Source organism: Micropterus dolomieu, linkage group LG01, assembly GCF_021292245.1.
Source record: "Micropterus dolomieu isolate WLL.071019.BEF.003 ecotype Adirondacks linkage group LG01, ASM2129224v1, whole genome shotgun sequence".
Taxonomy (NCBI): domain Eukaryota; kingdom Metazoa; phylum Chordata; class Actinopteri; order Centrarchiformes; family Centrarchidae; genus Micropterus; species Micropterus dolomieu.
The window spans coordinates 29,976,523-30,003,498 of record NC_060150.1 but is presented as its reverse complement, the minus strand read 5'-3'; the positions used below and the strand labels follow the sequence as shown (position 1 = coordinate 30,003,498).

The window sequence follows — 26,976 nt, the reverse complement described above, 5'->3', positions numbered from 1 at the left end:
AACTTTTTGTCCTCACAGGTCATCAGAACGAGCTGGTCACACGGGCATGAGGTCCCCTCCACTACACCTACAACCTGCATGCTTACTATGTCAGGAAGGTAGAATTTCCCCCACCCATTCACCTCGTCGGGTCTGTCTCTGTAAATGGTGTCATTCAGGTCTCCTTTTATAAATGTGGCACCAGCTGGTTTTTTTAAGACGAAATGAGTGTCATCGCTTGATGTATAGCCAGATGACTCTGCAACACATGACAAGAGGAGTTTGATGGAATAAGGTAAATACTTATCATAGTTAGGTTTTATGATGTGTGAGGAAAACATGTGTGTAGTCTACCCTGGTAGCTGTCTTTCAGGAGATTATTCCTGGATAACCTGAAAGGTAGAAAAGTTTCAGTTTACAAAAACAGAGTTGATATTCACAGCACTATTTAGTGGCCCACTGTCAGAAGAATATGTTGCAGTGACGATGACCAACAAAATATAGGCTACAAAATGGTGAGTTGGTTAAGTATAACCCTGCTGACATCAGGCAGTCTGACGCAGCTGAATCCTTTAAATCTAAACTCATCTTTCTGGCTTAGCTTTCGGTTTGTTATTTATTCTTATACTGACTCTAGTGCTCCCGTACGCTACCATTCACCTTCCAGTAGCTCTGTTTTAACCTCAATGAACAGCACTTAATGCTAAAGTAATTAGATTTCATGTCACAAGAATTCTTCTAAACGCTCTCAATATCACAGCACAACTCTAACCTGCTGCTGGGTCCAGCCATCCTCGCCATTCTGTCTCTCTGTCACCTAGAAAACACAATTTGTATTGTTAAAAGTAGCGGTACACAAAACCTACTGAAAGTACTTATACTGCAATAGAATAATATTATAATACTACCACAGACCATAGGGGCCTTTTTAAAAACATAGAATATAACTCAAGCTAAGTTAATGTATCAATAGAGAGTAAGTCAACTAGCCTAAATCTGCCAGGTAGGCTACATTTCAATAGAAATACACCAAAATACTGTATTACCTGGGTGTCCTATGGTTACAATTCTTTCATCACTGCTGTGTCAATAAAAAAAATACCAAATATTTAAAGTACTCATCTAAAGTGGCGCTCCACATTGCTTTCGTTTCAGTGCGTAACGTTAAGTGGCGTCAGTTAGGAACAAGGAGTCAGCATAGCCTGACGTTACATGCACTATAGATTTCCTATCAAGCCAGAATAGAAGCTATGGACTTTTAAACGTTTTAATCACATTTAAATTTAAACAGTGTAACGTTAAGCTAACACAAGAGACACAGAAACGGGGTAATTTATAATTACCGTTAATGTTACTTAACTGTTTCGACAGAGAAAGCCTAACGTTACTTAAATCTGAAAGTGTGAGACAAATCTTTAATCACAACGTTTCGGTAATTAACCAACTCAAATAATAATACTTACCACAGCCTAAAAGCAGGCCGAAAGATTCGCCGTCCCGGATGAAAATATGACAACAGCCTTCGGTTTGTTTGGGCGTTCTCGTGCGTACTTAGACTGAGGCTCCTCCCTGCTCCCTTGCTGCCTTCACGTGCTCCTCAAATGTCGCAGTAACACATGCTTTTAGTCATGCTTTAGTGATACATCTCTGCATTTCCAAACCAACACGCATGGTAACGTCTGTATATATCGTGGTTTTCTTCCTTGTCTTTGTCTTATAACTACCACGTTAAACAGTGAATGTTTGAGGTTAATTCTACTTCAGTTAATTCCGATAAATCACAGTGTCAGTGAAGGCAACAAGGGAGTGTGACGCAGACGTTTTTATATTGCGCTGCAGTGTATACTTTATATTTCGCATCAAATAAAGCATAATTTGTCGATAGCGTCATTATTAGATCGTTTTAACACCGAGAGGTTTAATTAAGATGCTCATGAAATTAGATGAATGCAACCCGCACTGCGCATGTGTGGCCAAGAAGCGGAAGCCGTATCTGCCCTAAGCGGAAGCTGTAACGTCCTTTTTGCTCCCGGACTGCCATCATGGTGAGTTCGCCATGAGAGTTTTAACATTTCCAAGTCGAATTTCTTTATATATATGATATTGTTCTGGAGCAACAAGAGCCACATGTATAGTTAACACACTCATATGCATATTTATGAAGTGTTTGATCTAGACATGTAGGTTTATTTTACGTTTTAACGCTGTGTCTGTAAGATGTCGGCTGTCCCTGCACTACAACGTGGCCCACGGGCTGAGAGGGCCGAGACCTGATGCGCTAATCTCACACATTTTCTCTTGTCTCACCAGTCTCCTGAATTAACGATATATCTCTGCGCTTACGCCGTTGTTAATTTAAATACATTTTATACCTGCTGTTTAACATAGTCCCGTTTTGTGGACAACACCTCGTCTTCGAAACACGAGCTAGCTAACGTTAGCTTCTCGAAACGATATGATCAGATGTTGCTTTAACGTTAGTGCAGTGCTATAACCTTGGTGGTTCCTCTAAACTGTTGGGTTGTCTGCATTTATATTGAACAACTCGACACTAATATGCCCATCTGTACACATACTAGGCAGCGAGCCTTGTTTTCACGTTTAGCTATTCTGATGTGCAATACTCTGGTGTCTGTCTCAGGTGTTCAAACGCTTCGTTGAGATCGGCCGTGTTGCATACATCTCTTTCGGACCCCACGCTGGCAAGCTGGTGGCCATCGTCGATGTCATCGACCAAAATAGGGTGAGGAGCGCTCTGATGGACAGTGGATTGATAAGTGTTTGCCTTTCAACTTGTTGTTAATTGTGGGGTGTGTTTTTTTTTTTTGCACGCTGTGCTTTACAGGCTCTTGTTGATGGGCCCTGCACAGGGGTGAAGAGGCAAGCCATGCCCTTCAAGTGCATGCAGCTCACAGACTATGTCATCAAAGTACCTCACAGGTGAGATCCTTGCTACCAAAAACCCTGATCAAGATTTGAGATCTGTTATGTATGTATTACAACTTATTAGCAAATGTTTATTTCTTCTTAACATTTAGCACCTCATAACCGCACAGGTGTATGCATAACATTTCAGAATGTCTTGTTGTTGTTTTTTTTAAAGGAGCACAACCATTAAACACAGAACTTTGTCTACTCACTAACTTCTACCAGGCTCTAATATATGTGTGCGTATATATGGACAAGATGCTAATCTTTTATAGCTTTTTTTGCACGTAAACTTTCAGTATTAAGGATGACTCAACTTGTAAAAATTAAAGAACTGATGGCACTTGCAGCATATTAAGTTTTCTGTCACTTCAGTCATGGACAGATTTGTGTCCACACTGTACTACAAATATAGAACAGATTACGCCTTAATTATTCAGCTGAAGCCGGAAATCATCTTTGGCACACAAGTGCATCCAGAGTGACCAGCTTGAATGCAGTTGACCAATGAGCACGTCACTAAACACGTTGCTTAATGTGATGCTTCACAGTGCCCGCCAGAAGTTTGTGAGGAGAGCCTGGGAGAAGGCCGGAGTCAATGACAAGTGGGCACAAAGCAGCTGGGCAAAGAAGATCGAGGCGAGACAGAAGGTAACGGCTATATTTAGTATTTGGTCACCATGAACATATTGGAAGGTTATAGTGGGGGCTGGGTATTTTAAGCAAATATTTAGACAAGATGTCGCAAAGACATTTTTTTGTGATCTAATAACTATTGGAAAGTCGTGACCCATCCCAAGTCATAGTCACACCACTTCGGCAGTGTCATGGTTATGCTGTCGGATTTATTGGCTTCCACAGACACAGTAGAGCTGGTATAGGAAATTTCTTAAATGCGGTTTTAGAATAGTATGAATTGTTGGTTTTTGATCATATGGGGTTTTATTTGTATTTATTTGTTTTTTTTTTAATGATGCGACTGTAGTTGAACTATATTTTGTTGAAAAACACTGCCATGGTTAATTCTAAGGTGTGAGTACACTGTGCAGCTCGTTTTGTACAATATTCCTTGCCGACCATTCAGAGTGCTGTGCTGCTCATCTGTAGTGCCTCTGCTGCCTCACTTGGGTGGCAGGTGAGCAGCAAAAAAATCTCAAATTTTCACATTATACCACCCTGTGAAAGCAGCTTTTAACGACCACGAACATTGTTTTTAAGTAGTCTCTGCTTTGCACCTTTCTCGGAATTCTCTTCTCCCCACACTCACACACCTAGACGTCAGGTAAACACCCCGGCTTTCCCCGCCTCTCTCTGTCTCGTCTGCCCGTCTGCTCCATTTTCTCCATCAGCAGCATGTTTTATAAAGTCGCCTAAAAGACTGACAACTCGTCTTTTTCCTGTATTTCCACCCACGATCAGTTATCACGGCAGCAGATGAGCCGCACGTCTGCTTATTAATGATGCAGCCTATCAAACAACTGAAACCAACATCTGTGTTCACTGTTGCTTTACCTGGTCCATGCGTAAAATATCCACCTTGACTTGTAAAGTAACTTGATAGTCTACCTTTTTTCTTTTACCGAGTGAAGTCTGTGCAAGAACACATGCACATAAGACGACTGTCCCCCACGTGCGCACACACGTGCACCCGATGACTTTGTCCATGATGTTTCATTGTAAACATCGTCCAATGGAAATTTTGTAGACATGGCCCAACCCTAGTTTGCATCCTCATGTGACATTGTTATCTTTGCACGTTCCCAGCAGATTGTGACTGAATGGTCTGTTTGATCAAACTGACAGTGTCATATGCTACTTTATGTACCATAAAGAAAATGTTTGAGGCCTGAAGCTGATCAATCACTGTCAACTACTGAGCTGAGCCTGACAGATCCTGGTGGCATTTTGTCTTTGTGTGATTAAATTTAGGATCTTGATGATGATCTAAACTCACTAAACATATGACCATGCGGTGTGAAATACTGCCTCTTACCCCCCTGAAGGTTAACGTTGTATTTTATAAATCAGTTTCTTTTTCAAGTCTGTAACTAATTTAATGGAGGCCGCACACCTCCCTTTAACACCTGTAGGAATCTCTGTATTGGTGAACACACTGTTCACATTGGCAGGGTTTTGTACCGTCTTAATACTTACAAGTTGGCCTAAATGTCACATACAGAATAACAGACTTTTGCCTGACTTGTACTCGCTGTATTTTCCCTTCCCGATATAACTTTAAAATTCACATCGATAAATTAAGTGTTGCTGCCTGCACTAGATTAAAGCAGTTTTCCCCACCTAGAGGTTGTGTACAAATGATGCACACCGGCTAAAGTGAGCACAGCCACTGTTCACACCACCATTAATATACATGTCTTCCTAAAACTCCTGGTGAGCTACAGTGATTATTTGTAAAAGTAATCAAACTCAGGTTGTATCTTTGACCGTATCTTCTTGGTTATGTTTGCAGAGGGCCAAAATGTCTGACTTTGACCGCTACAAGGTGATGAAGGCCAAGAGGATGGTAAGTGCAACAGAGAAACAAGTGGTTATTCATGCAGACAACACAAGCTTCATCCTGGCTGTTTACTACAAACTAATGAGGGCGAAAAACCAATTTGAGCATGCATGTAAATGTCCATTATACATTTCTTTACCTTATTTACCATGTTGAAATAATTAACACTGTTTACTCCTTCCTCTCTGATACATGTTAATCATTTTATCAGTTTATATTCTAGATGATTTAATTTTTTAAAGCTTAATAAACTTAAGCTCTTTCAACGTCCCTGTTCCCCCTGGGACTTATTGTTTGGGCTTAAACACACGTTGCTCTTAATTTGTTCATGTGATGTAATTTAGTACTGTGCCCTCAACTTTAATAAGAACATTCTTATAGATGAATATGAATTCAATTACACGCAGCCCACTTCGCTGAGATGAGTGATCATGGTTGATTTAGTGAGGCCAGCTCTCAAATATGCCCTGACGATTGTCTATCCCGCTCTGTGAGGCAGGCCTTGTTATAATGGTGCTGTGTTTGAGCCTTTTCACAGATGGCTGACTAAACTGCTGCAGCTAATAAAATGAATGATGGGTCAGTTTGATTTTTTAATTGTGCCAGTGAGCAGGCATTGACAACAGCTAGTGTGATTGCCACTGCTTGCTCTTTGGCAGACAAATGAAAGTGTTATTAATTTTTTTTCCCCCAGCTGCAACATGAAATATCACCCAGTGACGCTTCAGTTTAAAGGGGTCCATTAGTCTCAGTTTAAAGTGTGCTGATCTACAGCAGTTATTGAGTGCTTTTTTAATTAATGCACTTATTCTTTGTGTTTCTGCAGAGGAACAAGATCATCAAGCACGAGGTGAAGAAGCTGCAGAAGGAGGCAGCAAAGAAGTGAACAGTTTTCACAAAATAAATCTGCTGTTCAATTGTTCATCTGCCTCTTTTCTTTGTCCACTCTGCAAAACATGTAACGGCACATTAAGATTTTTCTACTTCTGGTGTCACTGTTCTTTATGGACTGGTAAACGTTGACTACATTTCAGTATTCTCTTGAATACATGATGCTGTTTACATTAAAGATTTCTTTTGCATGACAGGAAGTGGTATTTTGTGGCACACCATAGTCAGTTAACACTCAGTAGTGTTTTGTTTTAGTTTTTTTTAGCCTATATAGAAATGATCTTGACTTGTGGCTTTATGGACTTGGTATTAGAAGTGATGTGCGCTGCTGTATGCAGAGGGCTGACTATTTCAGCCTGATCTCTGGTGGTTCTCTGTTCAAACATTTTTATTGAGTAGCTTGCTTGTCATACAGATAACTGAGTAACGCTGCGATTACAGCGCTCTGTTAAACAATCAGGATACCTTAAAGTATCCACTGATGATCAGTATGGAAGATCCGGCTGTGCGTAACATTTACCTTAATATTGACATTGTGTTTATTACCTAATTTGCTCTTCCTAATCTAGTCTTTGCTGTCATTTGATCAGGTTTTAGGGTCGATGTTGAATCCACTAAATTGGTATTCACTGCAGCCCAGGTAGCATTTTAAGCTGAGTGAGTGGTTTTAAATGGCATAAAGCAAAAGACTAGACAAAACAAGATGGGATTGTTTTTGTCCCAAGAACACTCATCAAACATCCACTAGATGGCACACTCAGCTAGTACTGGTCCTTGGCCCCTTTGTCTTGTCTTTATACTTTAAGATGCAGAAAATTATGGTAATACCTTTTCAAATGCGTATAGGCTGATCTGTGTCCCCTGAATGCAAAGTTAGCCTCTATCGGTCAAACACTAGGATGAACTGTTTGCTGCCAGGTTGTGGTGATGGAAGGAAATAAGTAGTCATCTAATTGACTTGGTGTCCATTAAACAGACCACAAAGTTCTGCTTTCCACCAATGGCTTTGAATGAAACTGGGAAATTCTTTATGGAGCGACTGCAGCTCAGTCCTGGCTGAAGGGAACCAGCATGGTGGGACTCAAACAGGTTCTACTTCAAATCTCAAGAGAGGAGCTTGTAAATATTACATAACAAAGCATTTGAACATTGCCCAGCTGGTTCAATGCAGAGAACAGGGACACAGTTCGATGCCAGCACACCTCCCCTCCCACCACCACACACCAGGCGTTAGATTCCTCCCAGGCACCCTGAGAGATGTGGCGGAGGATGGGTGAGTGGTGAAGAGGCCTGAGGGCCAACTCACTTGGATTTTTATATAGGAAGTATAAAAGATGACAATGACCCATTGTTCTTTCCTAGCGTGAGCCATATACTACATACCGCCTTTCACCCTGGCTTTTTATTTGCGTTAAACGCCTTCAAACAGAGGTCAGGTAAACATGATTAAGGTGAAGCACATTTTGTGTGATAAACATGCTTTTCTCTGAGCGTAGTTCTGACGTCAGACATGAATGGTGCCGAGGCGCAGTGATGATAGAGCTGTCATTCAGAAATAAGGACACGGGAAGACAGGCCAGTCAAAAGTTCAAAATAAAAGCATAATTCCTAAAGCGTGACCATTTTATATCCCATTGGGGAACCGTCAAAACTGGAGCTTATCTTGGTGTTTTCAAGGATCCTGAAGAAATAAATGCCTATATATTGAGGCCATTGCCTATATTTACTCTATGGACTGATATTAAAACAGTAGGTGGTTTGTTATTCACAGTTTTCTATAGAGTTCCTTCTTTCACTTAGCTGCTTTTAATTTTTCCCAGTTCTGCTTCGACTGTGTCCCTTAATTGTTTTTTGTAATTTATCTCTTGGTATGAGCCAAATATAAGTCAAGGAAAAAACAAGATAATTTTAAATGTTTTGATATTCCCTCTTTTTTCTTGGCTGTAAAATGCTAAAATATTTTTTGGACTCTTAAACTCAGAGCATATACATAAATGTATCCAGTCAAATGTGATGAAATGACACTTGATGATGAAAATGAAATGATTAAATGGCCACATGCAACCACACCTTGCAAATGATCAAAATCATCAAATTAATAATTAAGTTTTGCAATGGAAGAAGGAAGTGCTGATCCGATAGGGGCTATTTAGGGGCAGATGAAAGTACAAAAATTAGGATCCAGGAAGTCTTGCTTTATATTACAGTTCTGCTAAAATACAAGGACATTTCCTGCTTTACACTCAAACTGCAGTTCTAAACCACACTTTTTCAAAACAATACACACAATTCTCACCTCTTTGGCACAGTCTTCATGAATACTTAAATTTCAGGCTGTGCATGTGCAAACACAGATTGTACATTTGTTCAATATGCAATCAGAGTTTTAGCAATAAAAGGGCCAAAGGTGAGCTTTTCTGTTTTGGAGCAATAGAGGCCAACAAAGGAGAGAGGCAAGTGGAGTGAGAGGAGGAGGAAATCAGGATAAAGGTGAGCCATTATCTCTGATGAGACTCAGGCCTCCGTGATCTAACAGTGAGGGATATCAAACTGGAGCAGGTTCACTACAGTTCAATGTTGTAGTCTGTCCCTGTGCAGTATAAGTTTACAAGTAGAATGAGGCCCAATCGCAAAGTGATTCTGTATTTTGCTATTGTGATGTAGTTTGAAGACAATACAGTTTCAGTGGAATGCAGTCTTTTGCAAGAGATCTGAGAAAACCTGTGTAAGCAAAATTTGAGAAAAATAGTGAGTGGTGCAGATAAACATGGAGAAAAGAAACAAGACATTCTGTCTTCAGATGAAATAATATTATAAATGTATTTTTCGAGCGTAATAATTCTGGTAACAGTCTAATAATAGAGTAAAATAAATTGAAATAGATCTCTCTCATAGGTGAACTATCCAACTAGAATTAATATTGCTTTTATTTTGAAAGCGACACTTCCTGCGTTATCTTGCAACCTGCTTGTGTTTGTACAGCTGAAGGAGCAGGAGGGAGAGGGGGAGAGGAAAGAGGGAGGTGGAGTTGACAGTGTGACAGACTTACACAGGGACTCATTGGGATAGAGGATAGTCGTTGGCCGGTTTGCTGTCAGTCGGTACCGAGTGTTAAACTGAACGCCGGAGAATTTCAGCCTCGTTAAAACCCGCAGCTCACCGCCCGGACCCCCGCACACTCCCGCAGTTGGAAAGGGAACAGAAAGGACAGTGGCGCTGCTTCAGGTTCCTCTGTGGTAAGTAGGACTGGTGTAGCGCATGCAGCCTGATGTTGTGGGCCCGTGTAGTAATAATATGTGTCAAGTTAGCCGTCGGATTTCAGTAGGGCACTTTTCTTTAATGCGCATCCTGCTGGGCGCATTTTAGCATGCTGCCCGTGTCTTTCACTAGCATTCATGTGTGTGCTGTTTGCGCAGGCTGGTCCGCACTGTCATGTTATTGTGGATGCAGCCAGCAGGCATGTTGACAGTACAGGAGGGCTGAGGGGGGTCCCATATGGGCAGTAGCACCTATGCAGTGAAAAACAGATACAGTGTAGAATGGCCAGCACAGCCTGAGCTCAACTATCCTTTAATATTAGTGTAGTGAAGTGAAAGATATATTTATCATACATATGATGCTACTAATATTCATTTTTACTAAACTAGAGAAGTGTGGTTGTGGTACTTGAGAGTTTACAATGACTTCTTTATGGTAAGCCTATCTTTATAATATTCCTACAGTAACCCAACACGGACAAGATAATGTCGGGCAGTTGTGTTCTTTGTAGGGCACTCTTGAAGGATGCACATTTGCAGTAAAAATAATATGATATAATATATTGTTCCTGTATTATTTCTATCTATATAGCCCTGGCTGTGGTTTCACTATAATATTCCTCCAGTCATGCATAGGATTTTATGTATTTTTTGTCTCGTTATTATCTATTAGCAGTGGGACCCAATCTGGGAATCCCTGCAAGGGGTTGCAATTATATATCTGAGAGGTTATGAGATTATTAGGATAGGTCAGCAAAAAAAAAACAACACATTTCTGTAATTAAAATTATGTTGATTTTTTGGGGGGGACTTAAGCCTTTTAATGGTAACATGTCAGGCTTATAGAATACATTCAGTAAGTCTCTGGTTGAACTCCAACTGGTTTAAGTGGTCCTTTGCCCAAAATAATTGGGAACCACAGAATTATTGTACCACTGGCTACCAAATCTCTGTACCGTAAGTATTAGATCTTTAATTGCTTACCTTCTGCAGTGTGTCCAAATGTTTGTACGTGAGTATCTTTGACACATTGACATCTTAATCAGATGTACCTTGATAACAGTTCAGTTCATATCTCCCAGGCTATGAGAGTGGAGCAGCTATTATGACCGGTCATTGAACTGATATGTGTGTTTGTGTGCTCACACGCACACTACTAACATGTAAATCAATACACTGCCAGCACCTTGAACAGTTATGCAACCAACCTCAAAGTGGGCATGGCTGGTACACACTGTACACACTGTATGTTGGCATGCCAGAAAGGCTTTGTAATTGAAATACCAAACAGCTTTTTACATCAAGTGCATTTTCTCACCTTGTTAATTTCACCCATCACCTGCTTTAAACCAATCAAGCGATTACACACACACTGTTGAGGTAAGTAAGAGGTCTAGATTTAGCAGATCTTGGTTTGGCCCAGGCCAACAGACAAGCTCACCACCACACTGCACATGTAGATCTCACCTAACCTGCCCTGTCAGTCTGTCTCTGTGCCAGAGCTGTCTTTGTGGATACATCAATGTGTGTAACGACATGACAGGGGACACACACACACACACACACACACACACATACATGTGCTTTTATGTGTGCACAGTTTTTTGACACATCAATACCTACATGTTGTCAGTGTCAGGCGGAGAGTTCAACAGAGATGAGATTACTTTTGTGCCTGTGTGTATGTGTGAATGAGCGAGACAAAGCAGAGACAGATGGAGATGTCAGCCTCCTATTATAAGAAAAATGACTCACTCGCTTCTCACAGGTACAATCCTCCAACTGAGGATCACAGAAAAACCCCAAAGAGCTTTTTAGGCTTTCATAGTTTCATTTGAGCAACTACAGACTGCTGGGGGGTTAGAGATGTTTCTTATTTTTTCATCTTACTGTATCTACTTATGTTGATAGGCGTGCTCCTTGGCAATGTCTTATTTGGTTTCCTGTTGTCTCTGTAAATGCAGGTGAGTGGGACACACCTAGGCAAAGATCACCTCCCAGGAATGTTCTTTGCCTGTACATAGTGTGTCTTTTGCCGTCTCTGTGTTCTTGGCACGGAGTTAGATTCCTGGAGGAGGAATGCCATCCCTCCCCTTGAGGCGTTGTTTCATAATCGGGGCAGTGAAGCAACATACTGTATGACGACTGTAGCTTCTGGTGAACACAGCAGAGGGTCAGACAAGTGAGGATGTCGGGATTTGAGATGAATTAGTTCAGAGTAGTAGAGTTTTGTCACCCCTGAGGGGCAAAAAATATCTAATGAGATGACAGTGATCATAAATAAATTCTAAATATAGATGTAGTAGATAACCACAAAACAGTAATGCAATGTGTTATCTAGAGCTGAAAAGAAAAGTTGAGTTAAGTTAATCAAGAAAAATGCTAAATATTTGCAGGATCCAGATTCTCAAATGTTTTCAGCTTTCCTCACTTTGATATCATTGTTAACTGATTCATTGATTTATCTTTGAGTTTTTGACTGTTGGTCTGACAAAATAAAACCTTTCAAAACGTCACCTTGAGTTCTAAGAATGTTTTTTTTGTTGTTGCACTATATTGACATTTAACAACAATTAATCTATTAATGGGAAAATAATCAGATTAATCAATAGTAAAAAAAAATAAGGGTTAGCTGAAGGCCTTACCCCTACTTTTCTCTATTTTCCCTTTATCAGACCTTTGGTACTGACATAGTAGTCCATGAAATAAAGTAAGAAATGTCTTGTCAACACTTAAATGAGTTAATTGTATCCATGCAAGAGGACTCTGAGTCAAACTTTCCTGTTGTCCAGTTATCCATGGAGAATATTGAATCATCAGTGTATTTGACAACACTTCTGGGACTGTTTTTTGAGGATTGGAAACTTTCTCATGTCTTTGATTTTACAAATGAAATGATATGCTAATACGCACCCAGATGTCATTTTTCATCAAGTTAGCATCATGGCTCTATTGTTGGCATCATCATTTGTTCACTTGATCCACCACTTTGGTCCAGACTGAAATATCCAGTCTGACCCCTCCAGATAAATTTGAATAACTGACTTTTTATCCAGCTTCACCATCAGGTCAAAATTTAAATGTATCCACTTAAGTCGGTGACCAAATACCTGCAAATTATTCCCATCAACCTCCGCTTTACTTTTGTTTCTGGTAATTGCCAAATGTTAGCATGCTAACACGCTAAACTAAGATGTTGACCATGGTCAACGTTTGGCTTGTTAGCATTGTCATTGTGGGTGTGTTAGCATGCTGACATTAGCATTTTTCTTAAAGCACTACCAAGTTAACCTCACAGAGCCGCTAGCATGGCTGTATATTCTTTGTTTGGTTTTTTAGTTTTAGTTGCAAATGAACGGTAGAAACACTTTGATTCTAATTCAGTTGTTGAAGGGTATACAAAGCAGAGAATGTGGTCTTGGGGATAATACTTCATCAGACAGGTTCATGACTCAAGGTTTAGCAGGATTTCTTCTGAGTGACTCAGTTTATTGTACAGATTCTTTTGAAGTGTTATATTGTCAGTATGAATGGGAAAATTTTGATTCCCTCCCTCTCATTTTGTACCATTTTAAACCTCAGATCACAAGAAGATGGGATTGAACTGAGCGTAGCGCAGGCAGCGCAGCAGGCCAAAGCTCTGTGAATACTTGGCGTGACCATCCAGCAGCTTACCCTCAAATCCCTGAAGCTACCTCAGGAGACCCACTGCTGCTGTAGGATCAACCGAACCTCACCTAACTTCACCCTATTCGGGGGGAGATGGTGAACTGACCGGAGACCGGCAGGCAACAGAAGGCAGCTTCTCCCTCCCCGTCCACCAGCAGCTATGGCGGGGCTGAAACGGCATCACGATGGGAAGATCGCTGGGCTGTACGATCTGGACAAGACACTGGGCCGTGGACACTTTGCTGTGGTGAAATTGGCCCGACACGTATTCACTGGGGAAAAGGTACGCTTGTCTGTACATGCATGTGCAATGCTTTGACGCCAGTGATTGGATTTCCAAATATTTAAATAGCCAGTGTAAGCACACTGTTGAAGATTCCAGCCTCACCCTTAGAGACAGACATACCAAAGAAGGGTAACACGTGTAGAGATTTGAGGATTGTGTCTAAGGTTAGATGAGTACACGATTGAGTTGATCTTGGCTTTTGTGAATGTTTTAACATGACATATCACATGATGGTCTTTATGTTGTTCCTAGAGGCGTTTCAAGACGAAATGCTAAAACTTGTATGGTTTTTGTTTTATAGTCATCACAACTTCTTTAATATCTTCACTATCAGCAATTAGCTGTTTCAGTCTTAAAGTATCAACAAACCTCTAGAGTATGCAAAAGTAGCTGCTGATAGGTGTAGATTGGGACAGATGTCTATCATCTCATTATGCTGCTCTTCTAGGTTGCGGTGAAGGTGATCGATAAGACTAAGCTGGACCCGGTGGCGCGGGGTCACCTTTTCCAGGAGGTGCGATGCATGAAGATGGTGCAGCACCCCAACGTGGTGCGCCTCTATGAGGTCATCGACACGGCCACCAAGCTCTACCTTATCCTGGAGCTGGGAGATGGGGGAGACATGTACGACTGCATCATGAAGCATGACGGAGGCCTCACTGAAGAGGTGAGTGGGACTGTGAGCAGCATAGACTCAAAGTCAAAGGTTCATGCCTACCTGCAGAACACTGCAAAATCTTAATATCTTAATTGAAGGCAAAATATACTTGTTTTTTGTCCAACAAGATATTTCTTCTTACCAGGCAGCTTTTATGTTAGAGAATTTCACCTGTTTCAAGTTTTTTTGTCCTTAAATAGCAAGTGAAATATTCTTGTTCTGTTGGCAGATAATTTTGCTTATTTTAAGTAATATCTCCCCCATTTTAATGCTTTTTTTCTTGTTTTTGAGAGCTCAGTTTTTGCAGTGAAGTGTAGTTGACTTAGGAACTTGACTTAGGAATACCATCTCCAGGGGGACTCAATGTAATGCAAGAGAAAGCAGATCAATACAGGATCATATTAATATTAATTCTCCTGCAAATGATTCAGAATTGCATTAAGTTAAAGTCTCTAGAGAACAGAATTTGGATGTTCTTTTGTTTGTTTCTAGTTCAGACTGTTTTGTGGGAATGCAGTGAAGGACAGTTCAAAGGTAGTTAGAAGCTCACCAATGCATTGCGCATACAGATTCTTTAAAGTTAATAAATTCCGGACACCAGGAGGTAACTGTGTGACTTTGAAAGTTTTAACAGTACAAGTTAAATAGGGGGAAAGGATGAGATATTCTAAACTCTGCTATGGTAATAGTTGCTTTTACTTACTGGTACACAATAAGGGTAGCCAATAAGCTAGTTAAAGTTGGTTTTGCTGTAAAAATAAATAAATAAAAAACCTACATAAAAGTTGAATGTTTTGTTGAATTAGGGCAGACTGTGGAGAATTAATCAAGTTATACAGTATACAATCTCTTTTTGTTTAATCTGTAAAAAAAACAGTGTAAAAAAAGACAATTTGTGGTTTTACCTTAACTCCAGACAGAGTCAGGCTGTTTCCAGTCTTTATGATAAGTTAAGTTCACCAGCTGCTGGCTGTAGCTTCATATTTAATGGACAGAGTGGTATTGATCTTCTCATCTCTCAGCAAGAAAGCAAATATGTGTATTTCCCAAATTGTCAAACTACTGCTTTGAAGTGTCTTTGCTAGTTGTTGGTTAGCACTAATGAGTGGGCATGTTCTCTTGGTGTTCAGTCCACAAGCAATTCAGATGGATTAGAGAATCTAAATTGCCTATAGATGTGACTAGATGGGAGGAGTTGTCTGTCTTTACATAACTTTTATACTGAGATACATTACTATTGCTTGCTATCATTTCTGTCCCTCTTCTCAAAGGTGGCCAAGTGTTACTTCGCCCAAATTGTCCACGCCATCTCCTACTGCCACCGGCTGCACGTGGTGCACAGGGACCTGAAGCCGGAGAATGTGGTGTTCTTCGAGAAGCAGGGCGTCGTGAAGCTCACTGACTTCGGCTTCAGCAACCGGTTTCAGCCTGGAAAAAAGCTCAACACCTCCTGCGGCTCTCTGGCCTACTCTGCTCCTGAAATACTGCTGGGGGACGAGTATGACGCTCCTGCTGTGGGTAAGTCTAAAGAACTGTTAGACAATAAGTTCTGGCTTAAGTAGAGATATCTATGCTTTTTTGTTTAGTGTCTCAGTCTGTATTCCAGCGTGTTCCTGGCTATCCTCAACTGTATATCAGCCTGGCTAACTTATGCTTTCACATTCACACACTATCTGATAATATGACCTACTGATAGCTCTGCATACACTTAGACCACACTATATGACCTGCAGTACTTTGCGTGGACCCTGCAGAGAACTTGGCACACCAACTGCCAGGTACGCCTGCACCTGCTGAACTTTGAGCAGTTCCTCTCCTTCTGTCATCTGGCTGATAAAGCTGCCAACTTAATCTGCAGATTTGCAGCCCTACTTCTGCAGTTTATGGTCATTGACAGTCACTGCCTTTCTGGGTATAATCTGATATCAGATCAGGCTGAAATTGGTTTCCTCAGCATACACACACCTCAAGCAGCCTCGGCATCATCATCAGCACCCCTTCGTCTCACTCATCAATTGTGGTACCAATCCTTGCTGAGCCACAGCTTGGATATTAAATTAAAAACTAGTGGAAAAGAAATGAAACAGAGACATGCAGATTTGCAGGGGAAAGAAATGAAGGACGGGGAAAGTAAGAAAAGGCATCAGTGGTCCCTCTGTCTACCCAGAGGCCACTGCGTCAGAGCGAGGGAGAAGGATTTGTATTTTTCTGGCTGAGTGGATTTGCAGTGGCTATTTTCTTCCGTCTGTCTTTTTTTGTGCTGAGCAGATGAGCTGCTCCCAAGTATTGAAAGTGGAATAATAATAGTTTCTATTATTTGACTGTATGTATGGTTTTTGGATGATCGTGTGAGGTGCCGGATATGTGAGGTCAGCTGTCCTGTAAAAACCCGTCTGAGCACTTGACCCAGATGACAAATCAGATGCTTGTGGACATTTTCGGTGCATGCGTGTGCGCATGTGTTCATACTGCCTGTGCAGCACTATTGTTCATTCAGCCGAGATGATGATGTTTTGATTGCGAGGATTATCCACCCAGCCGGGATGTAATATTGCGCGATTCTATCAGCGGTACAGTTGATGTGTGTGATGTGGAACAGGCTGAACGGAGGCCAGCAGTCCAGACGTACGGGGGCTTTGAGGGAACCTGGCTTGGGATAACACCGCTGCCAAGGTACCTGCTGGCAGTCTGTAGGGTGCTGAGTTCAGCTGGTGACGTTCCAAGTGGCGGCCAGCCCAGTTTGTTGCCGAGATAAAAAGGCTGTCCTCGCTCGGCTCCCTCACGTCAGGCCCGTTTGGAGGTTTGTTGCTCTTTTGAGGAAGTGCTGAAAATACTTTGAGATGAAAAGTGATCCAAAATAGAGAGGGGAATGTTGCGCCAGTAGTCATTGCTACAGAGCATACAGAAGGAGCCAATTAGCAGGAGCCAAATATTCCAAACTGCAGAAAAGCAGAGAAAACACTATTTATTTATTAAATCCAAGGTGTCAAGTGCGTTTACCAGCAGAAATGCTTGACTTCTTCATCTCACATGCTTGGGTATCAGGACTAGGGCTGCAAATAATGATATTTTACATCATCATTTAATCTGTTGTTTATTTTCTTGCGTAATCGTTTGGTCTATAAAATGTCAATAGTGAAAAATACCCATCATATTTTACCAGTTCCCAAGTCGACATGTTCAAATGTGTTTGTTTGTTTTTGTTTTTTTTACCAACAGTTCAATCTCCAGCCTATGATGGATAGAAATAAAGGGTGAAAGACAAACAGTGAGTGAATTAAAGGCAATCTGAGGATAGAATAATCAAATAAAAGTATGTGAAATCTTATTCAGGAAATCACAGCTTTATCACAGGACAAGCAATTTTGTGCATGTTTGGGAGCAGAAGATGGACTAATAAGTGCTATGAAAAGATGCCTCCTGTTGCCGTTTGATGTTATGCTGTGTGTGGGTTCTCTTTTTGTCTCCAGTAAACGGAAAGTTAAATATAGATTTCTGCTTCCTCTTCTTCAAGAAGCACAAGCTGCACTTCAAAAAAATTAACTTACCTAATAGCAATTACAAAGAACATATCCTGGGCACATGCATAATTCAGAGCATATCTGTCCATAATGAGCATGCCCATGTGGGAGGATTTTTTTTATTATTATTTTTTTTTTTAGAAAAAGATGTTGCATAATGATCAGTAGGACAGGATGCTGAACTTGGCCCACTCAGCCTCGGGGTTAACGATGTCAAGACACAAGGGAGTGGTTGTTGGTTATCTTAGTGAAGCAATCATGTGAAAATGCAGTGCAGAGCAGCAGAAAGGGATGTTTACACTCCCGGCTATTGCCAATAAGTAGCCGGCGTCGTTAGTTCGTGTGATGCTAATGTACAGTGACATAAACAGCGTTGTCCAGAGATGTGTCAGCCATCTGGTTTATAAATAAAGTTATTGAGGAAGGAAGTTTGGCCGACCGCTGACGCAAGTAATGAGTGAGCAGGGTCACGGTTGCTAGGATACGTTGGCTAGGGGTAAGATGGTGGTGGGGACTGCAGCAGCGTTTGCTCCCTCCGTCAGCAGTATGAGACGCTCCTTCGCAGGCTCAGAGCAATAAATACTCGCCACCCACAGTAAACTGGCACATTTACTTTACCAGATTGAAATCTCCAGCGCATCCTGGCACACTGCAGTGATATGAAGAAATGTGAAGACATATCACAAGGGGTGTTGGGGAGGATAAACCCACTTAAGCTCAGTTTGATCAAATAGTGACGTCTGGAAAAAGTCGCAGCAATAGGTGCATAGTACCAAAAATGCCAATAAAAATAGAAAAAGAAACTGAAAGATAAGCACTTTAAAGCTGCACTAATTAATATTTGCATATTAAAAATTAGTCGAATTACTATGTATAATGTGAAAGAGGTCACACATGGTGATAAACCCACAGAATTAATTCTCAACTCTGCAGTTCCCCTGACCTTTACCTTGTTTTGGTTTTACAACCCACAACTTTACTGTCTTGGTTCATACTCTCACCAACCTCAAGCCTCAGCAGACAGCTGTTAGCTGTGAGTTAAAAGGCTCTGATAAATCGGCAGACAAAGTTAGCAACTAGCTGCCCAGAAACTTCTTGGCCTGAAGTTCATTAGGCGAGAGGTGCGTTCGAGGTGGCTGCGGCTGACTTTCGCCGACTTTATAGTCAAATATGAGCTGCAAGCGAGTACAGGGGCGGGGTATAAAAACGCAGCCGTCAAGTCGGACACATTCTACCTCCCGTAGAGTGCGGGAACTTCAGCCGGAGAAAAGCAACTGGCTCTGACAACTGCAGCCTCCTTGCTCCCACGAGGTTTTAATCTCGTGTGACATGGTGACGTTTTGCAGCGCCGGCAAAAGTCGACCAGAATTTCTAAGCGGCATGCATCACGTTAAGTCGGCACTGCAAAGCGCTGCATAAAGTCAAACGCACCCCTTATGTCAATTTGTGTTTACAGCTTGGTTTGCTGCCCCCATGTGGTCAAAAAAATCAAAGTAGTGCAGCTTTAAAAATAAAGAAAGTTATGGGAAATTATTAGAATTTTGGTGAAATTCATGCTTTTCACAAAGAGGAAGAAATGGTTTAACTGCTATTTTGTTTTTGCTGCATGTAAAGTTGCAAAATCTTGCGATAATTTTTCCAAAGTCACGAAAAACTGGTGAACATACTGACTGAAGACCTGTATGCTTTTATTTTGCAGTCTCTTGGCTCATAGTCGGTATTTGACTGCAGAATGTGTGTCAGTGGAACATCCTGCTGACCAGAGCGGCAGACAATGCCCAGGGCAAAAAGTTGCTCTTTTAAAATGGATAATCGGACCAAGAGAGCTGTTCCATGAAATTAGCGTTTGTATGCAGCTTTGAGGGATGAACACGTTAACCCACTTTCCTAGTACGGTGTGTTTATGTGGGAGTGCATGCAAGCGTGTGTGTGTGAGCGTGACGCTGGCGGCAGGCAGCAGTGCAGAGCCTCATCCTTGGTTAGACAGATGTGTCCTAAACTAGTACATATTTATGGAAATGGCTGTGATCGAATATGATTCATGCTTCATTTGAACTGAGGGGGAGACTGCTCTTGTGTATTTATTTTTTTTTTTGACATCTAGGTCACTAAGCAGAAAGGACATATATGCTTCACGTTGTTAACCTGTCATCCTAATCTTTTTTTTCATTTCTGTAACCATCTTCCTTAAAACATTCACTCTTAGTTCTCATATTATGTGTACACATTTTTTATGTTCACAACAGACATCTTTCTCTCTGTGTCTCTGTAGATATCTGGAGTCTGGGAGTGATCCTCTTCATGTTGGTCTGTGGTCAGCCCCCCTTCCAGGAGGCTAACGACAGCGAGACGCTCACTATGATCATGGACTGCAAATACACCGTGCCTCCACACATCTCTCATGCATGCCGAGAGTGAGTAACACGCACGCGCACATACCCACACAGATGGACGGAGTACTCTGCAGGTGCTGCATATTTCATGTTTGTAGATGTGTGAAGAAAAGAGACAGAAGAGAGGGAGAGACAGGAGCACTCTCTCTTCTGCTGCTGCTCCTCCTCGTTGTCCTGCTTTCACTCGGTGCTGCAGTCAGCTGCTTCGCCAGAGATGCAGTGCTGCGTTAAGTGGATCTAATGCACCCTTTAAAATCGTCCCTCTATTTTTAACAATGCGAGGGGGTTTAACGATGCGTCAAGCCAGAGCAGGACACAGTGGTGCTGAATACATTTTGAACGGCTATAGCTTTGAAAACACACATTGTTTTTGGACATGACTTCATTAGTTTATGTTGACTTACACACAGTATTTCAAAATACTCACACGCCCTGGTTTATGTGTTTGACCCCTCAAAAAAATTGCTTACGTCTGGGGCCTTGAGGATACAGCACTTCTATTTTGTGTGACCGATTTAGCCAGCAAAGTTAGTTATGCTCCAACTATATTAGCTAGACTACAAAAACAGACAGTAAAGATGCAGAGCTTGTTTACAGGATTATCCCCGGATTATCCCAGGTAGGCTGATCTGGTGTGTCAAGGCAAACACTGATAAAAGTGCTCTTGGATCAGCTGCTGAGAGGTGACATTTTCTGCTGATGTCTAATAGTCACTGATCAATTAGACCAAAAGTATGTTACTGAATAAAGTGCATCAGATCTATGGAGCATAGTTGGAGCAGGCACTGGAGTTGTGCTTGTGTCAGCTGATTGGCACTAGCTGCTTTATTCATGCCTAAGCCACACGGCCGTGTGGCTACCAGCTAGCCTTTCCTGATCATGTAATACAGGTGTGCAGAATCGACATTGGAATAATTTTGTTAGAACTTAACATAACAACATTGTATTCCAAGGGGGGGGTCAAGAAACAGAATTTCAACCAGTCAATCACAGATGTTTAAACGGACAGTAATAATTTTACAGTTTTACAATATTACAATTTTCTGTTCCAGATAAGTTTGTATAACTTGGGTTTGTTTAAAACCTGGCTAAATGTCTGAGCCCATGTTTCTTGCCCTGACTGAGTCGTTTTAAAAAAGGCCATGTACCTAGATGTCAGGAATTACCCTTTAAGACCTTGTGTTGTTTCTAAATGCCAGCTCATGAACATGATATAATGTTTCCAAAATATGATGGGAACATTAGTCCGTATCTAAACACAGCTAGTATTGGCCAGATGTTTCTGTAGCTCCTCCATAATACTGATTCCCTCTGTGACTCCTTCCAGTCTTATAGGCCATATGCTGCAGAGGGACCCCAAGAAACGAGCGACCTTAGAGGAGATTGGTGGCCACGAATGGCTTCAAGGTGTCGACCCCTCGCCGGCCACCAAGATGTCCACCCCTCTGGTGTCCCATCGCAGCCTGTCGGAGGAGGAGCATGGCTCCATCATCCAGCGCATGGTGCTGGGGGGCATCGCAGATCGAGACACTATAACTGAGTATGTGTCCCTCTGTCACACACACACGTGCATAAATAAATTAACATGCAGCTATTCTTTCCTGTGTAATCTCCAAAAATTCGCCATGGTCCACTAGTCCAGCTAAAGCTTAATGAAGTGTCATCAACAGTTTAATTGCCATTAACAACCAGCTGGCAGTCAAGCCTGAGCTGTTGTCATGTTAAATTAAATCTCCACCCCAGTCACTCCCTTTTGACACACGGTCAGGGTTTGGTGCTGAGTGAGTGTGTATGTGTGAACCTGTGTGTGTGTGTGTGTGTGTGTGTGTGTGTGTGTGTGTTTGACTGCGTGTGTATGTTTTGGAATTCAAATTGATTTCTCTGATCTTCTCAGGGCTCTGGAGTCGAATCAGTACAACCACATCACGGCTACATACTTCCTGCTGGCTGAGAGGATGCTGAGGGACAGGCAAGAGAAGGAGCAGCACAGCCAGACACGATCACCCAGCCCTAGCAAGGCCCAGTTCAGGTACACACACACACACACACACACACAGACACACACTCACACACATCTCCTGAGATAGACAAGAGAGCTGCCTCTGCAGTGCTGTGTCAGTTTCCAGAAGACAACTTTGACAGCAGATGGACAGCAAGGGCCTTTTTTTTTTCACCAGAGAATGAGAGACAGACTGAGAATATATGAGAGGGTGCAGATCAGCGACGTTATCAGGGGCGTACCACTTGAAATATCTTGAAACAAAGGAGAAAACAACTTATGTTTCCCTTATTGAGAAAGTGAAACTAAAGAAAGGAGATTTAGGAGTTTCAAGAACATTTATAAAAGAGGATGACTTGCATTTTAATTGGACAAGCATTACATTTTTAAAAAGAATAAAAAGGATTTTTAAGTGGTATGAATCTGAATACATTTTCAAATAAATGTTAATACTCTTTAGCATTAGCAGCTATATATATTGTTAGTGTTTAGCCCCTACTCAGGCTCAGGCTAAAAGCTAACCAGAGCTAAGGAACTAATGCTGAAATATACACCATATAAAAATATAATATTAGGATATTCACTGTCTACTCTTATTCATATACACCAAGCAAGATCACCCATCTGTAATTAGCCAAGCAGTCGCTATCACGTTACTATCTCAACTGGTTAACTGCATTTACATCGTGCTAATCCTTTAGGTAAGGTTCCAGCTTTTAGACATCTGATGCCGATGCTATATTTCTTATTCTCAGCATGTATTTGATTTTAAATGACTGGAATACAAAAGTGCATTGTGACAAAGTCCTTATAACGTCTTAGATTGTGACTATTCCATTAATGTGATGTTACTTGTAATAAAAGAGGGATATTAAATCAAACCACTCAAACAGAATTAAATTTAAAATGTATTAATTTAACGTTCTAGTTCAAATCTAGCATATATAAAAATATAGAAAATGATATGTTACTGTCAGTTAAAGGAATCTTTGTTTCTGGAAATACACATTCACTTTCTTTCAGAGTTCAGATAAAAAGATTGATACCACTCTCGTGTCTGTGCAGTAAGTTTTAAGCTACAGCCAGCAGCTGGAATTAGTTTAGCTTAGCATAGAGACTGGAAGCAGGGGCAACAGGTAGCCTAGCTCTGTCCGAAGGTAACAAAATCCGCCTAGCTGCACCTCTTCAACTCACTAATTTACACATTGTACATGTTGCACTTTTACACTTTGGTTCTTGTAGGGATTAAAAAATGGGAGCTGTAGTCAGAAGGTGATTAGCTTAGCACAAAGACTGGAAACATGGGGGAAGAGCTAGCTTGGCACTGTCCAAATTTAAAAAACAAGTCTACCAAAACCATGATCGAAATGTACAAACAACAATTTGTGGGATTAGAGTTACTGTATGTGCTCTAATTATTTCTTAGCAGTACAAAGTGTTAATTAGGGAGCTGTAGCTGTAGTTGTGTAGGTGTGTTTGGGAACCGAGCTAGCTGTTTCTCCCTGTGTTTTTTTTCTCAACATAAATATAGTATTGCTAATTCTGCTCAACCCACTAAACCTTGTGTTCTGTATGTTCAGTTCAGTCAATTTATTATCCCAAACTTGAATTGTAGAATAACAGTACAAAAACAACAGTACAGAAAGGAAAAGTACAACAATGTGAATGTACATACAGTATACAGAACACAACATAAACAATCTCCAAAATGCTAAATTACATATGCAGATTAAGCAGGTTATTGCACAGGGAACAAAAGAGTTTTTGCTCATATTGAACTTGAACCAGGGTACTGCAGGTCAAAGATAACCGTCAGGGGGGGGTCTGTGGGACACCATTAATCTTGTGTGTTTCACTCTTCACAGGCAGTCCTGGCCAACCAGAGTGGATGTTCACCAGGATGTCAGTGATGGCTTGGGGGGTCCGGCTATCTCCCACCCAGGGGGCCCACAGTCCCCTGCCCGCAGTGCTGAGAGTCTCCACAAAGGCCCCAGACCCAAAACGGCTCTGCTGGACCTCAGCCAGCGGCAGGAGAACCACAACCAACCATCCAGCCAGCAGCAGCCTGCACGACAGAACCAGGAGAGGGGGCTCAGGCCTCTCGGAAAGCCCCACTCCAACCCCCTTAGGCTGGGCTCTCTGCCCTCAGTGGGTCCTTGCAAACCTCGTAGTCCCAGTCTTTTCAGCGTGGAGGAGGATGAAGAAGAAGAGGGGGAGGAAGACAAATGCCTATCCCCTTCTGCACTACCTGCTCAGGTGGTGCTTCGCTGCAAAGCCTCGTCTTCATCATCATCTATGTCTTCTTCCGGTAATCGGCTGACATCCCGTATGAGTGCTCCAGTCCTTAATCAGATCCATGAGGAGGATAAAGAGGATGAGGACGAGGAGGAAAGGAGGGAGCTGCATACACTTGGCCCGCCCAAACCCAGCCTCAGCCTCAATCTGAACTCTAGAATACCATCACCGTCAACGCTCATGTCATCGCCCACAACTGTGTGTGTAACAGCACCGGTTGCCGCTTTCACCCCCAGCTCAGAGACTAGTGATGATGAGACAGAAAGTCACCATAAACCAGATACAGCAACTGTAGGTGGACATGGGGATGAGAGAGATGGGAGGAAAGAGGATAGAGATAAAAGGGGGTCAGGGCAGGGCAGTCCCTCCAACTGTGCCAGTCCTGGATCAGGTTCAGGCCATGGAAAGGGCACAGCCAAAGCTGCCAGCGGCCTGGTGGAAAGCCTAAAGCTGATGAGCCTGTGCCTGAGCTCTCAGTTCCACAACCTGACAGGGGGAGGAGGGGGAGGTGGCGGTGGTGGTGGTGGCGGTGGGGGTGGTGGCGGCAGCGGCGGTGTTGTTGGAGGGGACACCCAGGACCGTCCCATGTGGAGGATGTGCATGGGCGGCTCCACCGGTAGCCTGGATAAGGTATCGCTCCTGGGTGGCCCATCACCCAGGGGGAATCTGTACCACCACCAACCCCCGCTGGGAGACGCGCTGGCGGACCCGCTGCTGGAGGGCACCTGCATGGGCACACTGAGGCTGGGAGAGCTGGACCTGGCCAGGCAGAACCACAGGAACATGAAGAACCGTGTGCTGCAGATGCCTCTGAGCGACAAGACTCTGTCCGTCAACATCCACCGAAGCCCCAAAGAGGGTCTGCTCTGTACCCCTACACCACACAGCTGCTGCCAGGTCATCTAGAGCACAGACAGCCACTCCATCAGCTGCTGCACCTCCACACTCCTCCGCGCTCATCTGTACATCCCTTATTGTCTTGCTTTTGTTCAATCATGCCACCACTGGCTTGTGAATTTATTTTAGCATTTTATGCTGTTTCCTATTATTTAACACTTACGGTGGACAACTGGGAAAAAGTCCAAATGCCAACCTTGCACATTTAGAGACGCAAAAGGTCTCCATGGAGGAGACTGGGTGCCATGCCAAGAATGTGAAGCACTTTCAGCAGATTAAACACTATGGGGACATTTTAACCCACTGGTGTGATTTTACATAAGAGACACTAAGTATGGAAATGGATACAGGAGGTGCTCACATCCCTGCTCTTATGCACTTATATACTGTATGTACACATTTTGTGCACATCCACACACACACACACACACACACACACACACACACACACACACACACACACACACACACACACACACACACACACACACACACACACACACCTCTATATCACTCGGATAAGCTGATAAAAGGGAAAAGCTGATGAGTTTTAGTATCATGTTACATATTGTCTTTTGTTGTACTTGATGCTGTTTTTTTTAAAATATCATATTTTAAATTATTTTTTGAGACAATCATTTTATCAGTTTTTTATTCTGACTGAAAGAGTTAAGTTATGACTGTGTTTTCATTCAAGTGAGGACAAATAATGGGGGAAATGGACAGCAGCACTTATATATGATGGTGTCACACAGTATTTTGTAATCTATCACTGTTTTATTTTTCTATCTCGAACATGCTCTGCAGACTCAGAAAGAAAATGCACACTTACTTGTCAAGCCTCTGCGCAGTTCCACGACAGAGTTTGTACATATGTGAATAACCTAGCAGTACTTTGTACCTGTAGTATTGACGGTAAAGTTGTATTGCAGTAGAAACATGAATACTAGATCCTTATACACCATTATTCTTCACTCCTATTGGATATTCAAGGTTTTGGTTGAACCCAGAGTTAGAAATGTGTCTGATGGCCGAAAAAGAACATTGAAATAGAAGTTATATCTCCTCTGAAACCAAACAGAGTAAATGATCATACATGTAATGGCAGCTCTAAATTCAATGACTACTGGGTGGAACCTAAACCCTGTATATCCCGTAGCTTGCCAGGATCACGGTAGCCACTGTTGTAGCGTATTCCAAGACAAAAACAACAAAGGGGTTTCAGTAGAACATAACACCGCCCCTTCAAGTATGAGTCTGTGTAACTGGATTTGTGACCCACCCCTAGTGGAATATATAACTTGACAGTGCATGTGTTTTGCTGTAGCAACCTTATTCTTACCCACTGAGGTCAATCCACCTGCTGTATCTACCCAAGTAATGGATTCAAACGGTCACTTTACTGTAGCCTCACACAACCAATACCAGCGACTGCAAAATGTACAACGAAAATGGATGTGCCATAAAATCTGTCTTGAGCATATTGTACTGTATGTATATGATAGAGATCTATGAAAATAAAACAATGAGAATGACGTCTGAAGTCTGTTTCTTGACTTTTGGTGAGTGAACGTTGGTGTGTACTTCCGTTTTCTTTTATCAGTCCACATATATATATATATATATATATATATATATATATATATATATATATATATATATATATATATATATATTATATTTTT

The 26,976-nt window shown here is 41.9% G+C and overlaps 2 protein-coding genes across 4 annotated transcripts; both read left to right on the top strand.

The window, feature by feature from the left end:
- Window positions 1-1,312: 1,312 nt before the first annotated feature.
- rpl14 (ribosomal protein L14) lies at window positions 1,313-6,347 on the top strand. 3 transcript variants are annotated; one of them, XM_046064291.1, is made up of 6 exons: window positions 1,313-1,411; window positions 2,621-2,722; window positions 2,825-2,919; window positions 3,459-3,558; window positions 5,378-5,431; window positions 6,252-6,347. In XM_046064291.1, exons 1-6 carry the CDS (start codon window positions 1,328-1,330, stop codon window positions 6,309-6,311), a joined length of 495 nt encoding a protein of 164 aa, XP_045920247.1. In that variant the 5' UTR covers window positions 1,313-1,327; the 3' UTR covers window positions 6,312-6,347. The 3 variants fall into 3 exon arrangements, with proteins under 3 accessions (XP_045920247.1, XP_045920263.1, XP_045920256.1); XM_046064307.1 differs by lacking the exon at window positions 1,313-1,411 and adding an exon at window positions 1,976-2,024; XM_046064300.1 differs by lacking the exon at window positions 1,313-1,411 and adding an exon at window positions 2,420-2,455.
- Window positions 6,348-9,321: 2,974 nt separating this feature from the next.
- Window positions 9,322-26,826, top strand: LOC123980052 (SNF-related serine/threonine-protein kinase-like). The gene is made up of 8 exons (XM_046064239.1): window positions 9,322-9,552; window positions 13,156-13,525; window positions 13,977-14,195; window positions 15,458-15,704; window positions 19,980-20,121; window positions 21,428-21,640; window positions 21,995-22,129; window positions 23,965-26,826. Exons 2-8 carry the CDS (start codon window positions 13,403-13,405, stop codon window positions 25,298-25,300), a joined length of 2,415 nt encoding a protein of 804 aa, XP_045920195.1. The 5' UTR covers window positions 9,322-9,552; window positions 13,156-13,402; the 3' UTR covers window positions 25,301-26,826.
- The last annotated feature ends 150 nt before the right edge of the window (window positions 26,827-26,976 follow it).